This window comes from Solanum verrucosum, unplaced genomic scaffold, assembly GCF_900185275.1.
Source record: "Solanum verrucosum unplaced genomic scaffold, falcon-dt-bn FXZP01000229.1, whole genome shotgun sequence".
Classification (NCBI taxonomy): domain Eukaryota; kingdom Viridiplantae; phylum Streptophyta; class Magnoliopsida; order Solanales; family Solanaceae; genus Solanum; species Solanum verrucosum.
Window position 1 is genome coordinate 3,023,472 of NW_026020011.1, and position 18,108 is coordinate 3,041,579.

Genomic DNA, 18,108 nt, shown 5'->3' on the forward strand with positions numbered 1-18,108 from the left:
TTAACATCCATCTTTATGGTTGTCTATCTGGACTTCTTAATTTTTCATGTGGTACCTGCAATTGAAAAATGATAATATACATTATACAAATAAAAAATAGGATAATATTGATTAGAAAATCGTCTAATTTTTCTAGTTATGTTCAATACAAATTTTAGATGCAAGAAAAAGGCTTAGGAAATTTATTTAGTTCTTTCTTCTGCCTTTTTGTTTCATAAGAGGCATTTGAACAAACAAACAAATTTCTGTACATAATTAACAAAGAAACATGAAGAAAGACAGAACAATTATGTACCATCCATCAAAAAAATACTAAAAGAAAGACTCTATATTATTGGGAAAAAAAGAGACTCAAATCCATATAGATAAAGATGTCTAAATCAATGATCTCTAAGAAAAATAAGAATAAAGATACTATTTTTAGATAAATTCAGAGACTAACTTCCACCTTCAAATGGAATCGGTCAAAATTAGAATGATTTAGGATAGGGACTCGAAGACCATTCCCGTCGTTTGCAATATTTGACTGATTTTCTCTGGGGAGAGAAAGTGTGGCCGATTCTAGTAGCAGAGAACTTGCCGCGATTTCACCTGAGACGAAAACCGCGTACCATATAGACTGCTTTTGGTACTATCCGTTTGTGTTGTGTTAGTCGCATTTTATAATTTCTAAGGCTCGTCTTACAAGCATCGTCTAATGCTAGACTAAGATCATCGTAGCTTGTTTAAGCCTATATCTTACCATGCGGTCAACATCCACATTTGCGTCACGTTCTCTGAAATTATTCCAATCTCAAATGAAACCAGAGAAAGAGGCATGAATATAAATCATTATATTCTGGGTTTTATCTGCAAGAATCACCACAATCCATAAAACCTCAAATTTCAGATATTCTTGCAAATGTTTGGTTTTAACCTGCTCCTCTTTCCGATTAGCACCACAATCATATTATCAAATTTGACCAGAAAAAATTCAAATTTTAACCCTAAAGTAAGATTCACAAAATCAGGCTAACATTAGTAATAAAGAAATAAAGATAAATCAACAAACTAAAAGTACCTTAGCATACACCACCATAAAACCCAGAAGCTTCTAAAACAGAGAGCGAAAGAGTGTGATCGACAGAAAGACAGAAAATTTGAGAGAGCAGAGAGAAAGATCAGCGGCATGCAATGAAATCAAATCTTAATGAGGACACGTGGGGACAGACAAAAGAACCACGCAAGACTACATATAATGTTAATTTCCTAGTACACCCTTATTCAACTCTACTTTAACGGTACAACTCATACTACTTTTGGTACAATTAAAAGAGTTATATTTTTTTCCTCTTTTTGTGTTACCACGTCTCTATATATTAGAAATAAGATGTCAAATTTTATCACAATAATTTCTTCCTCTTCCATAAAAAGCACTAAGAAATCCAAAAAATATTATCTCGACTATCATCATCATCATTTTATAAATTCTTTTGTTCAATATCTAAGCCTATTGGTAACAAAATAACTAAACTTACGATTCCTCTCTAAATTAGAGTAAGTTTATGAAATCTCCCTTATGACTCATGCCTCTTTACCTTCAAATAAATAACATAACAGTTATTAATACATAAGTGATACTTACAAAGAAGAATTGCTCCATTTGGTAGAATCTATTTGTCTTACTTTCCTTTTAGTCTCAAAAAGAATGTCTCTTTCTTTTTTTAAGCAACTCTTCAATTTCAATTTTTTACCTGAAATGTTTTAAAACACAAGATTAGATGACATTTTGGTCCCATTTGACATAACTTTTAATTTAAGACCACAAGATTGAAGATTCTTTTATAGTTTTTTAAACTTCATGGCAAGTCAAAATATGACAAACAAATTGAAACAAGGGGAGTATTATATAAACAGCGAGACAGAAAACGTGAGCTATTGTTACAGGTAAATAGATGTATTTTCAGCTAAGACAAACACTATTGAATACCTTGTAATAGCGAATCAACTGTGACCTTTTAAGTTAGAATATATGGTATCTAATATTCCGGTTTGATCATCCCTATTATCAACATTAATCATAGTTTTGTGTTTAAAACAAATTACCAACTTGTTCAGGTAATTGTTTAAGACTTTTAAGATGATTGAAGTGTATATTCATTGCTGTAAATTACTATCTAGCGATTACATTAGTGAAATTAGAGAGACCAATTAAAAGTCTTAGGGCTCTCAAGCCATAAACTACCATCAGATATCCATCAACAGGATATTTGATACTTTGAAAAAGTGAGAAAAACAGGGAGAAGTCATGAAGATAGTTCAGAAACTAACCCAAACAGTGGGAACCAAACTTTTTAGCATAAAGGATAGAACCTGCGACCTTCCTTCAAGGCATGCAACACTTTCAATTTTTTTGTCGACATTCCTGTTGCAAGTAGTTTTCAATTTGTTAAAGTAATAGTCACAAATTTTTTTTTCTAAAAGTCACACATTATATTCTACTTTTTTGCTGGATACAAAGTCAGGACAAACAATATCAAACTGTAGTTGAACTACATTCATACAAAGTATACACATCTTAAGTGAATTTTGTGGACATAACCATAAATAACACACATATTGGTCACTAATCTTGTCCAATAAAACTAAGTAATGTAACATTCCAATTGATGATTGGCAGAGGAGTATGTTACAGTAAACCTGATGAGAAAAATAAGAAAATTTGAAATAGTGTAGTGCTTTGTCATACTATCGAACACCTTAGGTGCATCAACATTTAAAAAAGGAGCAGCCAAAATGTTCACCATTAGAGACATGCTCTATTAAGTTTATACATTTTTGAGAACATCGAAACTTAATTGAGATGTATACAAACTTACAGCAAAGGAAGAAGCAACCCAAGATAGAGAAATGTAGTAACTTCTAAAATGTTTGATACAGAAAAAACCTGATGAAATTGAGAGCCACAAAAGCAAAAAAGATTGTAATAGAATTATCGGTAGTACACATAGTTTGATTATGGACAGAGTCGGATATGAGCAAGTATAATGTTATACTAAGGAAAAAGTAAAACAAACTCTTACAATCAAATTAGAGAAGATGAAATATAGTTTAAGAGTGTAATTTGTTTTCCAATATTGAAATCGTAGACCAAGAAATCACCAACTTACGCTATGAGAAATGGAGAAATTGGGCAGATATTTTGAATATGAAGTTCCTACGCTTCATCCCTGCAAAATACGAAGGATCAAAACAACATCAAATTAAATCTAAATTCAGTGCATGAAACATAACTACAACACAAAAACCGAATAGATCAACAAATTGAATGAAAAATCAAACCATTCGAGTAATATATAAGTGGACAAAATAAGACCTAAAATCAAAACGAAAAAATAAAATCAAAGTACCACTTAAATTTTCGAGACAAAACTTATGAGGATAGTGGGAAAAAACCTAAACATCAACGATTGAAAGAAGAAGGTGGAAGAATGACTAAAGTTTCACCGGACATCCAAGGCCTTCTGTGAAGATGAAGATGCACAATTAGGTCACTCAGTACAAAGTACTTTTTTATTAATAAAAATAAATGGGATGGAAAAGATTACCAGAATTCTGTACACGTGATTTGCTCACAAAAGTACACGTATTAGCAGATGGGTCCAATATAAATGAAAAATGAGGTGATAACAGTTGTATCCCACATAGCTAGTAAAAAGACAAAAACACATGTCTAGAAAAGGTGCATACACGTCGTGATGTGATTGTGGGAAATTGCCAGTACAAATACTATTTCCTTGGGTACAACAACATGATGCAGTGTTGGTCCTTTAGAAGTGCCATTTCTAAATAAGGGTAATTAATTAAAAATTAAAAATATTAATGTGGATAGAAAAATTTGAACCACAAATCAATAAGTTATGCACCCCTATTTGTACATACTTATCAATATACTAGAATATTCTTTTTAACCAACCAATACAAATTTAAAAAGATAATTAAAAAAATAATAATATTATATAGAGGTTAGGAAGGGGAGGATGGGTGCATGTGAACCCACTGTACGCCTCTGACTTTAATATTAGTATCGGAGCGAATAAATAAATATTACACACTGTGTGGATAACATTTGTCCCTATAGATTCTTAGCTAGTCACTGAACAAACAAAACGAAAATGGCAGATTCCACCGTACAAATCGGAATTTTAGGCTGTGCTGAAATCGCACGGAAAGTATCACGCGCTATACTCCTTTCACAAACCGCTACTCTCTACGCCGTCGGCAGCCGTTCAATCGAAAAAGCCCAAAAATTCGCCGCCGACAATGGTTTTCCGGCGACGGCGAAAGTGTACGGTAGCTATGAAGAAGTTCTCGACGATCCAAATGTTGATGCGGTTTATGTGCCGTTACCGACAAGTCTTCATATCAAATGGGCTGTGCTTGCTGCCCAGAAGAAGAAGCATTTGTTGCTGGAAAAGCCTATAGGGTTGAATGTTGAAGAAGTGGATGTGATTTTGGCGGCGTGTGAAGCTAATGGAGTGCAGTTTATGGATGGTACTATGTGGATGCATCATCCGAGGACGGCTAAGATGAAAGAATTTCTTTCGGATGCAAAGCAATTTGGGGAACTCAAATCGGTATGTGTGTGAGAGAGTTTTATGGATGATTAATTTGTTGAAGATTTATATGGATTGGTGAAATTGCTTTTCTTATATTACTGTTAAAGTTAGATGATTTTGTTGTTGAAATTACTAAGCTCCCGTTTGTTTGGTCATAGATTTTGAAGTTTGGAAATTGAAAATTTGAGTTTTTGAGGTTGAAATTTGAAAATTTGAGTTTTTTAAGTTGAAACTTGAAAATTTGATTTTTTTTTTAAGTTGATATTTGAAAATTTGAGTTTTTTGAAGTTGTAGTTGTGTTGGGACTTGGGACATGTATTTTACTTGGAAAAGAATTCAAGTTTTACTAGTGAAAGTGAAATTTCTCCAAAAAGCTGGTCTGAACTTGAAAATACTTGAAGATCAGCGAAATCTGACCAAATTTCATGGCTAAACGGATATTTGTTGATAAATTTTCAAAAGTAGATCCAAAATCTATTGCCAAACACTATCTAAGTGTATGGTTGGAGAAGGGGAGTTGGGTAAAGCAATTCTTATCTTTAGAGGAGCACAGGCTTAGCCAAGTTGAGCCGAAGTTGTAGTCCTTGAGGGTTAGTGGATTCCAAAATAGAGGTAGATCCAGAATTTGAGCATTACGGGTTTGAGTTTGGGGATTCTATGACAGTTCATTTGATTTATTGGGTTCAAATCTATTATGTATACTTTATTTAGTGGATCTCTTGACATATAGATATATAGGTTCGAGCCAAAACTACTGAATTCATCCAAATTCATAAGTCATACTCTATGTTTGCCCCTGTAGGGAATGGGTGGAAAATTTGGCTGTTTCCGAACTAAACTTGAATGTTTCATCATGTTGTAAAGGAAGAATAGTTGCAAAAGCATAGATGTTCTTGAGCAAAGTAGAGATAGTTGCTAATAAATCATCATTTTTTGGCTAAATGGTAGCCAGAGGTGTAAAGTATTGTGTATCAAGATTTGTGATTTGGATGCAGTACTTATTTTTTAAACCAAAATGTTGACTGTTTATGACCCCGTTCCCAACTGGCAGGACGGGGTCAGGGATATGTTTACTTGTCCTGTTATCATCCGATTAACGTAGGGGAACAGCTAAACCTTTTAATGCACTTAATGGAGTTGAGAGGCCTTGATCTTTAGTCAAATGGAGGGTTTGTAGGAGTTGAAGTTTGCCAATTTGCACACATTCATGGAATTTGTTATATGTGGTGCAGTGGTTATCCAAACCTTTCGTGGTAGTTCCATCTCTCATTTTATTGTGAAAACTAGATTGTCTGTTTTCTAATGTAATAAGCTCCACATTCCATTCAGTAGGATTGAGCAATGGATTTGAGTTAGTTACCGTAAAACTTCCTTTTATAGATTTTGCATATAGTACCCAGAACTATGGACCTAGTTGCACTAGAGAGCCCCGATATCCCTCTGCCATCATCAGATCCATTGATTATCTTATCGTGTTGCTGTTCTTGTGACAAAAGTGTTTTACATGCTCTCTGCTTTCATTTATACACCCACACTCTTTTGCTGAAGTTGATATTCCACGAGTTCTCTGCAGGTACACACTTGTTTCACCTTTACTGCTGATCAAAACTTCCTCGAAAATGACATTCGTGTAAAACCAGATCTTGATGGTCTTGGTGCTCTTGGTGACGTTGGGTGGTATTGCATTAGAGGAATTTTGTGGGCTGCAGATTACGAGCTTCCCAAATCAGTAATTGCTTTGCGAAACCCTGTGTTCAACAAGGCAGGAGTGATTATATCATGCGGTGCTTCTTTATTGTGGGAAGACGGGAAGGTGGGAACTTTTCATTGCTCTTTCCTAACCAACTTGACAATGGATTTAACCGCTGTTGGAACAAAAGGCACGTTACACCTTCACGACTTCATCATCCCTTTCGAGGAGAAGAAAGCTTCATTTATCTCAGCAGTTGAATCTGGATTCAAAGAACTCGTAACAGGATGGGAGCCAAAACCAAGCGAGCACACGGTCACAACAGACATTCCCCAAGAAGCTCTCATGGTTAGGGAATTCTGTAAGCTGGTTGGAAGTATTAAAAATGAAGGCGCGAAACCTGAGAAGAAATGGCCAACTCTTAGTAGGAAGACATCTCTGGTTCTGGATGCTGTCAAGGCATCGATCGAAAAAGGTTTCGAAGCAGTGGAGATTGTAAGTTGATCATCAGTTCTTCTATAAATTGATGTTTAAGGTTTAAATTGTTAATGTATCAAGTTTGAGCATACTTCTATGGCTGCATCCAATAAATAATTCAACTTCTATTATGAACATGATCAGGTTGTGAACTTTAGAACCTTGAAAACTAATGTAAAATGGTGAAGGTAGGTAACCATATTTCATTAAAATAAACATCCAAATTGAATAATAATAATATATACAATCTTGATAAACAAAAGAATTGGTATACCTGCCCCCTTTTATTACACATTATAGCTTTGTCCTATCAGGCTAGTCATATATAAGACCAGCAGTACGATACAGAGAAGATTAACACGCTTTATGCGCAACTCAAAAAATATCTTTTTCAAAGTAATTTCTTGTCGTATCCATCATGTCTTGTATGATGGTAAAGTAGAACAAATAAAATCTTTATAGAGACAACAACACCAATATATGTGAATTGTGATTCTAGTATTTCACAAACCAGATAGATTAATTTTTGTACATTATCTATAAACTAAGGAAGTCAACATAGTGTTAATTTTTGTAGGGTTGACACATGTTATCAAAAACATAGTGTTTAGTTTTCAGGAGGTTCTTTGTCACAACCCAAAGTACGACGTGACATGGTGCATAGGACCTTGAGAGGTCCTATACAAGCTACTTGACATACATATTTAAGTAGAGATCGTCTCACATAAGAATAGTTTGACATAAAAGCGGAAGTCTAATCATAGTCTTGACAAGCTAATCTAATACATCAAAAGAGTGGTTCGGACGTAACTCATACACTACGTACAACATCTGAAAACTAGAGACATAAGAAAACATAGTAAAGGTGACACGATCCTCGGAACATGAGAAATCACCAAGTCTTCAACGATCAACCAATCAACTAGCCACGAGCGGGAGGAGGAGAAGCATCGGACTCTACATTATTAAACAATGTAGGCACAAGTAAGTATGCATTAGTACATAAAATGTACAAAGTATGAGGAAATGCATAAAAACATGAAACGTGAACATATGAGAACGTACATGATATGCATGATCAAGCTAAATCATAGCTAAAAGCCTTTAAAAGAATTATAAGTCATAAACATGGTCGATTCTAAAACATAATGAAAGCTTTGTAAAACCTTAAGTAACTTAGTTCATTTTATGAGATATTTATCATAAATTGACATAGACCATGTAAACTATAAGATCTACTTAATCTCTTCTACTTATTGCTTTATAATCTACCATTCTTACTTGTTAGGTCTCTAGAGTATAATATTTGGTCATCATAATCTGCGTACCTTTGACCTTTAAATACAAATTCAATTGTTATTTTGAGTCACTAATTTTTAGAAATAAACGAAACGAAAGTGACAACTCATATTAATTTAATTAGAAATTGAATTCCAAGATTTGGATTTTCAAGACTGCCTTTGAGCTACGCAAATGTATACTAGAATTAAGGTTAATTTAAATGGACTCCAACATAATAATTAAGTTTGGCGGATACGATTTTTGTTTGTTTTTCATCAATTATCACTTTAATCACAGTTAAGATATGTTGGTTTGAGGGAAACTTAAAAATAAATTGAACTACCAATATATGATCCCTTAATTATAGGCAAGATAACCCTTCGGGGTGTCCCAGTGGTTTAGGTTTGGGACTTCCATGTGTCTCAAGTTCGAAACCCCTTGCTAGCGAAAGTCTTGGTTTGCCTTCTGGGTCGAGCTCGTCGCACCAGGCTTGCCTAGTGCGGGTTACCTCTCATATGTGGTTTGGGAGCTATTTCATAGGAGCAGAGATTTTACCCTGTGCGCATCACCGGATAGCGGCTGCGGGTTTCCCTTGTCATAAAAAAAATAAAATTATAGGCAAGATATATGTTAAATCATATACATATATTACGTAGTAGGAATTGCACACCATAGTTGGTTTTTAACCTTTTATTTAAAGTTTATTAGTTGAAAATCAAACGTAGAATAACAATATAAAGATGAAGATAAAAAGAATAATATAAGATGATCTATTGTTGTGGAAAATGGTTCTAAGAATGCACCTAAAATTGGTCAATTTGGGTATAGTGGGTCCGGTGAGAAAAAAATACACATAAGATAATAAGAATGGAATAAAAGAACTAATGTTTTAGGGATAAATATGTGCTCAAGACTAGAATGATAAAGCAATTAACTCAATTCATTTATTTGTTAATCAACTCAGTTTGAAATACCTAAATTTAATTTAATCCGTTCATTTTTTTTTTTGGAGACGTCACTAGTAGAATTTGAGGTTCAACTGGATTAATCTATTATCTAAAAGGTCATGTATAACCTATACTATTACTCCCTCCGTCCCTTTTTATATGTTTTCACTTTCTATAAATAGCTGAACTACAAAACTTGTTATTTTATAAAATTTATGCATAAATTAACATATTTTGCCTATTATACCCTTGATAGAGTAGTTAATTAATGAAAAAATCTTTTTGGCCAAAAAATTTAGCCAGAATGATATTTTATCTATGTTATTTTATTTTTTTAAACATTTCCCCCCTTTTAACTTTAATACCTTTTAACTAAAAAATGAAAAAAAGATCAGTTTATTTTAAAATAAAAAAAAAATTATAGATTTTTTAATTTTCTGGCCAAATTCTGGCCAAATTCTCTGGCCATTTAGCACTTCCCTTAATGAATCTTGTCATTTATTAATAAAGTTGACTTAAGAAAACATTAAATAAGAGTAGAATGGTAAAGTTACATCATTTCTTAATGCAAATGTAAAGTAAAAAGATGACATATAAAAAGAGACGGAGGGAATAGAATTCATGTGAAAATACTAATTTCAAGAAATTAATTAGAGCATAATAATGACCAAACATCTAAAAGTGCAAACACCAAAAAGAAAGTTTTGGGTTCTGTAAACTGATCAATAATTAAAAAAATAATTTTTTTAAAAAAAAAAATCACCAATTGCACTGCACACCACCCCACATGCCCATATTTTCCCTTGTTACAAAGCTGCCGTCTAGGCGGACGTGCATAGAACATGAGCATACACATCAATTCAAATTTAAAATGAATTATAAGTAAGTTACAATCGAACAAATTGTAATTAATAATTTACTATATCACATAAATTGAAATTGAATAAAAATTACAAATCATATTGAATTATTTTATACCTTGGTATAACATTATTATAATTATCGAATCAAAATTTTTAATGTCGTATCATATTGTAACTAGGGATGGATATTCTAGGATGGAGCAAGAGTACGTGTTCATTCGAAATCTCGACAGAAATTTACATCGTATACATAATAGAGTATATTTTTTGAAGTGTATCATTAATATAAGATTACAAGTTGGTTCAATACTTGAGTTCAAAATTCACCTTAATGTTTCAAATTCAAATCTCAAATATTGTAGGGTATACCATAAAGATAATGTAAATTAAATGATAAAATATGATTATTAAATAATAAATAAAAACAAAATGAGAAGAAAATATTAAGATAAATATATAATTGCACCAAATTAATCGTTAAAATACACATATAAAATGAGATTTTTTATCGTTATCTAACGATGATAAATATAATAAAATTTAAATAATAACTAACAATAAATGCATAATACATAGACATGACCCTTAACTTGGCTTTAACGGACAACTATGCCCTCCAACTTTGAGTGTGCACAAGTAGACACTTAAACTTGTATAAAATTGAATAAGTAGACACACGTGTTCTGCATGGCATAAGACACATAGAATGCCATGTAGGACGATTATGTTAATTTGTTCAGTTTTATACAAGTTTAAGTGCCTACTTGTGCATAGTCAAAGTTAAAGGTCATAGTTGTCAAGAAAAACAGATATTCAAGAGTTTAACATATTAATATTACTTATTATTATTATGCATGGAGGACATGCATCAACCTCTAGAAATTTCACTTTTTATATATTTACTTCATAAAGTAGACTCGTGTATATCCTTAATTGGCCAACTAGATCATAGATTATATTAGGCTTGCTAATTTTATTAGGACGGTGATTCACATCTCTTGTACCAAAAAAGTAAATAAATACTAAATTAATTAAGATCTCTTTTTATGTCAAATCTTTGGGATTAGTTTATGATTTAAATTAATTAATTAAGTTGAGGGTAAACACTTTAATCTAGAAAACACGTAATCAAGATGCTAATAATCGTTTTTATTCTGGTCTCCCACCTACATGCACGCTCAAGTCCCATTGTTCGAAGAGTGATAAAAATTTAATGAATTTTAAATATGTAACGTGAAAAATTAAAATTTAAAATTTGTTAATTATTTTTTAAAACGAACTGAAAAAAGAGAGTAAACCAAACAAGGTGAGTAACTATGTAAGGGTGACAAATAATCCCATGAAAACACGACTCGCTCAATCCACTCAAATTTGAGCGGGTAATTCATCTCATTTTGATCGGTCCAAATTTGCCTAGTAAAAAGTTGGGCAAATATGTTGTCTAATTTATTAAAGTAAAAGTGAATTAGAAGGAGTACTTTTAAAAGATATTTTTCTTATTTGATATAATATATATAGACATAGTAATAATAATTAAAAAAAAATACTAGTATGTATTTTCATAAATAACTAAAAAGTAATTAAAATTTAGTAATGATGGAACGAGTTAGGTTAATTATGGCCCATCTGGAAGGTTAATTCAAATAACTTAAAAACTCATTCATTTACTAACTCAATCCATTTTGATTCATTCAAATTTCATCTAACCTGCCCATTTAATGCCCTAATAAAGCTAGAACAACACAATGGATTAAAATAAGATTGCTTATTTCACGAAACCAAACGGCCTCTAATAATACTTCCTTCATTTCAAAATAATTGAATTATTGGGTGTTTCACACCCTTTAAAAAAAGAAGATTAAGACATAAATTAGACATTGCTAATTATTATCAAATTAATTTTTAGAATAACTAAACATTAATCATAATAATTAATTTCAATACTAACTAAATTTTTAATTCACTTCTAATATAAATTCATTACGTGAAAATAACTAAAATATTTTCTATTGAAACCAAATTTTTAGAGGTAATAGAGACAACTTTTGGACGTAAAACCTTAATAAAAATGACTAAAACATTTTCTGCTGAATTATATCAATTGACTCTTCATCCATGATAGTATCGTGAACCATCTCAATTGAATCTTCAAAATTAAAATTTATAAAATTATGTGTAGTGCGTGGCACCTTGGTTATTGAGTGTTTATATTTTCTCTCTTCTTATACTTGTTAAATATTTTTTAATTTAATTTTTTTATTTGTCAATTTTTATAAATAAACAAAAGATGATATTTTCTTTCATATTATACTTCAATTTATTAACATCTCTGAAAAATATATTAAGTAAATATGTTTGAGACTCTATCAATTAACATGGGTAAAATGGTAAATTTATTATATCAATCATTATTTTTTAATTGGTGTGTTAAGTCAAAATTTAACAAATAAATAGGAGGTGGAGGGAGTATTACACATAATCAACCTCGGTAGTATAATACTCTTTTTTCGATTTATTTTTACTTATCCACTATTTTAAAAGTAACTTTTTATTTTTATTTGAACTTTTAGCATATCAAAAAAAGATTAATATTTTTTTTTTCATGTTCTACTCTATTCATTATTTATTTATTATCCAAATCATTTTTTAAGACTTAGTATTGAATATTAATTAACATAAATAATGTGACAAAATAGTCATGTCAATCATTGTTTTCTTAATGGACATGTCAAATCTAAATAGGAAAACTTACAGAAATCTCACTAGTTTAGAAACTAATTACTTACTCTCTTTGTCCCTAATTACTTGCCCATTTTTCCTTTTATAGTTGTCCCTAATTACTTGTCCATTTTGACAAATCAAGAAAGGACAAATTCTTTTTACCTATTATACCCTCAATTAAATGACTAATTATTTTGAAAACTGTAGAACTTTTCATCCACTTCATAATTAATAGGGGTAAAATGGTAAACTCACTATGTCATTAATTATTTTCTTAATATGTGTGTCAATTCAAAAGTGGACAAGTAATTAGGGACTGAGGGAGTATTAGATAAATGTTAGTTTGTAATATTACAAATCTTATCAGATTTTGATGTGTTCAGATACGCCCAGATACATGTATATCGGGATACATGAGATCAAATTAGATGTAATTTGTTTTATATACACTATATCCAAGTGGATTCACATGTATTTTGATACATAGACAAATCTTGTTCGCCTCCCTCCCATCTCGCTCACCACTCCCCTATGTATCTAGTATCGCAGATACATATGCATCACACTAAATACATACACACAGTGGTGGATCTTGGATTTTAAGGTTGAGGGTGCTCGAGTCAAAAATGTAAAAAAGATATGTTAAACATGAGATTTGAACTCGGGTTCAACAACACAAAAAGAGCCTAAAGCACCCACCCAAGAGTCAATGGACCAGTAAGATCATTTGGTCATTAGGTGCTCTATGTTAATTTTATACAAATACCTCTTAATTTCCACACACACACTTTGAGACGGGGTTAATAGGTGCTCGAGCACCCGCAGGACACTATGTAGGTCCATCCCTGCATACACATATTTCTTGTGTGTATATGATGTGATTCACATGTATCTGGGATACATGACTATGTGGCTCACCTCTCTATTCATTTTAGTGTATCTGATAGCAAAATACATGTATCTAGATATATTTTTCTCAATATATGATAACAAACTCTTAATTAATGATAAAATACGTAATTATTTGAAAGTATATAAATAAAATTAGTATTATAGTATAAATATATGTTTAATAAGATAATTTTCCTTAGATATGATAAATAAAAATAAACGGAGAAAATATTTCCCGTGGTCCATATAGTTGTACTTTAAATTATTTACATAACTCTTACCAAAGATATTTATAACTTAAAATTATTGACATAACTCTTACCAAAGATATTTATAACAAAATACTATTGTAAGCTAGTTAGCTAGTTCTTTTTCTTGGTGTGTAGTAGATATTATTGGGATATGTTTTATAAAGTCATAAAGTAGTACTAATCAGAAAATATTAAATTGGCTCGATCTTTAATTACAAGGTGGGACTTGTACTAGTTAGAAAAGAGTTGTCAACTTATTATAATTCGAAATGCACAAATCCTAAATAGGATTGTCATTTTCTATTGTTTGATATATTTTTTATTGGCTGGTGTTTCCTAAGAAACTTGAATTGATAACAATAGTATATTAACTTCAATCATAATTATTCAAAATCATAAATTTATATTATGTTCTATCAAACTTTTGAAAGATAAAATATGCTTATAGTATTAATTATTTTTGCAAGTTGACATGTTTGATTTTTCTTTTAGATAAACTAAGTGTTTTTGAATAACTTTTCCTTGCAAGTGCTTTTGAAATTTTAATTGTTGTAATTTTATTAAGAGTACTTTTGAAATTGATAAGTCAAATCTAAACGACTAATTTTATTTTAGCTAAATATACTTTTTTTCAAAAGCATATATAAGACAATTAATTAACTTTTCTAAAGTGTCATTTAAAGGATATACTCTTTGCTTTTGTCTCATTTTTTCATTTTAGTTTTCGGATAGCAAAGGACAAAAGAAAGGTCATTGTTACATTAAAAAAATAGTCCATTTGCTTTAACCATCAAATGTTACACTAGTACTTATTGAAAGTTTTTTTTTGATATTAAAATTCATTTAATATCTATAAATTATCTATCGTAAAATTCAATCGGTATCCTGTTTTATAATTCAAAATTATTAAACTTAAATTTTAAATTCCCCTGTTACAACTCCTAACTTCATATTTTATTCCAAGAGATTGTTGCCTTAATGAACTTTAACATTTGAGTTTACACTTCGGAAAGTCTAACGAGGCTTCTTTGTGACTTGTTTTTTATTTTATATATTATATATATGTCATTTAAATATTTTGATTTGTTATTATAATTATGATATTTTACATAGTTTTCAAATATGTAAATTTTCTCTTTAAGAATGTAAAAATTCTCAATTCAAATTCATAGTCATTCTGTAACAAAACATTCCAACAACATAATCAGTAATGTAACAAAATGTTTCAACTAGTATAATTAGACTATACAACATGATAGCATGAACCTTAGTAAAATTATTTAAGATGCGAATAAACTAACTCAGATAATGTGAAGTGGGAACCTATGTAGACTTTTATATATATATCACATGAATTAGTAATGTAACAAAATGCTTTAACTAGTATAATTAAACTATACAACATGATAGCATGAACCTTAATAAAATAATTTAAGATGCAAATAAATTGACTCGGATAACGTGAAGTGGGAACCTATGTAGACTTTTATATCACACGATATTGCACATAATTCTAGAAGTTGCCTTTTTGTTATACCAATGAATTGCCTCCTACTAGTAAACAAGCTGCCTATTTAAGCAGCATCTTTGATCTCCTCTTTCACCACATTTACTCAATAATTACACACAGAAACACACACAATATCATACTCTTATTTTTCAATCATGTCTTTCACCTCAATTTATGAGGATTTCACTTGGTGGATGTTTACTTTACCACCTATTCTTGAAACTCAAAACTTTTTTACCCTTTTGATTCCGACTTTTGTTGTCTTTATGGTAATTACCATTTTCACTTGGGCTTTTACCGCCGGTGGCCCGGCTTGGAAAAATGGGCTGAACTCTATGGGCCGGGTTCCAATTCCGGGGCCAAGAGGTCTTCCCATTTTCGGTAGCTTATTCAACTTGAGCCATGGCTTGGCTCACCAAACCCTAGCTTTTACGGCTTCGGCTTATGGTGCCACACAAGTCATGGCTTTTAGCTTGGGTTCAACCCGGGCTGTTGTGTCATCTGACCCAACCATAGCCCGGGAAATCTTGACCTCCCCACATTTCTCAAACCGACCAGTTAAAGAATCAGCTAAACAACTCATGTTTAGCCGGGCCATCGGGTTTGCACCCGATGGGACATATTGGAGGCTCTTGAGGAAAATTGCGTCGTCACATTTCTTCGCTCCTAAACGAATTTTTGCCCATGAGGGTGAAAGACAACTAGAATGCAACTCAATGTTAGTGTCTATAGCCAAAGAACAAAACATGCATGGGTTAGTAACTATAAGAAAACACCTTCAATTTGCTTCACTTAACAACATTATGGGAATTGTATTTGGGAAAAAATATGAAATGAATATTGAAGAAAATAAAGAAGCTAAAGAGCTTCAAGAAATTGTGAATGAAGGATTTGAGCTATTGGGAGCTTTTAATTGGTCTGATCACTTGTCATGGCTGAATTATTTTTATGACCCTTTTACCCTCAAGGAACGTTGCGCGGCGCTTGTCCCTCGTGTCGAATTCTTCGTTAAGAAGATGATTCAAGAGCACAAAAATGAAAATTCCAAAAAGATTTTAGAAGCTCGTTGTGATTTTGTTGATGTTTTGCTAGCTTTAAATGGTGAAGAGAAGCTACATGAGGATGATATGGTGGCTATTTTGTGGGTTAGTATATGTTACGTAATTATGTATAGACTTTATCAAAAAAATATTACGTTCTTATGTAAATAAGTTTTAAGATCTATATTCGATTTTGGCTTTAGGTCACTAATTCTTTTTTCTCGTTCCAGGAAATGATCTTTCGGGGCACCGATACAACAGCATTACTAACAGAATGGGTCATGGCTGAACTAGTCCTAAACCAAGAAATCCAAGAAAAAATTCATAACGAGCTAAAAACTATAGTAGGAAAAAATGAAAATGTAAGAGATGCTCATATTTCCAAATTACCCTATCTTCAAGCAGTAATAAAAGAAACATTACGATTACACCCTCCGGGCCCACTCTTATCATGGGCCCGTTTAACCACGTCCGACGTCCACCTCAGCAACGGAATGATTATTCCGTCCAACACGACCGCGATGATCAACATGTGGGCCATCACACATGATCCTAACGTCTGGGATAACCCGTCCACGTTTAAGCCAGAGAGGTTCTTGAAATCCTCGGGAGGGATGGATTTTGATGTGAGAGGTAACGATTTAAGGCTGGCACCTTTTGGAGCCGGACGGAGAGTTTGCCCCGGGAAGAATTTAGGGTTGGTTACCGTGAGTCTATGGGTGGCTAAGTTGGTGCAACAGTTCATTTGGGTTGAAAATGAGACTCATCCTGTTGATCTTAGTGAAGTGTTGAAACTTTCTTGTGAAATGAAATATCCACTTTCAGCTAAGGCTATTCCAAGAATTGTTGATTAGGGTTTTGAAGTACTATTCGATCGTCAGTGTAAATAATGTTTACATGATCATCAGGTTATAGTTACCAGTCGTGACAGATAACCTATCTTATTTTCAAGATTACAAATCTCATATTTTAAGAAGGTTCACCTGTAAATATCCTTTGAATGACCTGATAGTGTTAAAAATGGTTCACATTGACGATGTGTTATACTACTATATGTATGTATGTATACTATTTCTAAGTATTTAAAGAAAAAATAAAGTTGTTGGATGATTATGACTAATGTAATAAGTCGTTAGTTTCTTTGTCCGGCTACAAGGTTGTATTAATAGTCTAATATTGTTATATTTTATACTCTCTTTTTTCACTTTTGTAATTGTATGAATGATCAATTTGGAAAAGTATATTATAAATAAATAAAACATGGTACCTGTGTTTTTTGTTATACTGTTTTTATTTTTATTTTGAGGGGTACTTTTTATTTTTACTTTTCTTTCTTCATACTTCTTAATTTAATTTCCTTTGAATTCTTGTTTTTTTTCTTTGGTCAAGCGTAGAATTAATTTAGTAAAGCTAAATTTTGTCCGTACAATAGTTATTAATTCCGTGATAACTTCAAATTTAGAAATCTAATATGTCATATAACTATCAAAATTTTAATTATATCACATAAATTAAAACAAATAAATTGTACAAACTTTTTTCCCAAAGCGTGTAATGTACCACCTCAGAATTAGGCGGAAAGATTATAAATCAAATAGCTGTCTTTTATTGGAAATTGAGTCATGAAAAGACCTTAATTAGTTCATATGCTTTTTCGTAATCTTTAGCAAAATAAAACAAAAAGTTAGTCCTATAAGAATACATATTTAATTGTTAAATTGAGTCTTTGAGAGTGATTTGATCATATTAATCAACATATAGTACATATAAATTAAGAGGAATATATAAAGACACGTATCGTTTGTTTGAGACATTCATTTTAGAACGAGTTATAATACT

At 31.6% G+C, this 18,108-nt stretch overlaps 2 protein-coding genes across 2 annotated transcripts; both read left to right on the top strand.

The window, feature by feature from the left end:
* The first annotated feature begins 4,098 nt into the window (after positions 1-4,098).
* On the top strand, positions 4,099-6,896 carry LOC125820184 (uncharacterized oxidoreductase At4g09670). The gene is made up of 2 exons (XM_049499612.1): positions 4,099-4,616; positions 6,172-6,896. Exons 1-2 carry the CDS (start codon positions 4,155-4,157, stop codon positions 6,790-6,792), a joined length of 1,083 nt encoding a protein of 360 aa, XP_049355569.1. The 5' UTR covers positions 4,099-4,154; the 3' UTR covers positions 6,793-6,896.
* An 8,488-nt stretch (positions 6,897-15,384) lies between these two features.
* LOC125820170 (cytochrome P450 78A7-like) lies at positions 15,385-17,123 on the top strand. The gene is made up of 2 exons (XM_049499597.1): positions 15,385-16,374; positions 16,500-17,123. The coding sequence occupies exons 1-2, from the start codon at positions 15,385-15,387 to the stop codon at positions 17,121-17,123; spliced, it is 1,614 nt and encodes a 537-aa protein (XP_049355554.1).
* Positions 17,124-18,108: the final 985 nt, after the last annotated feature.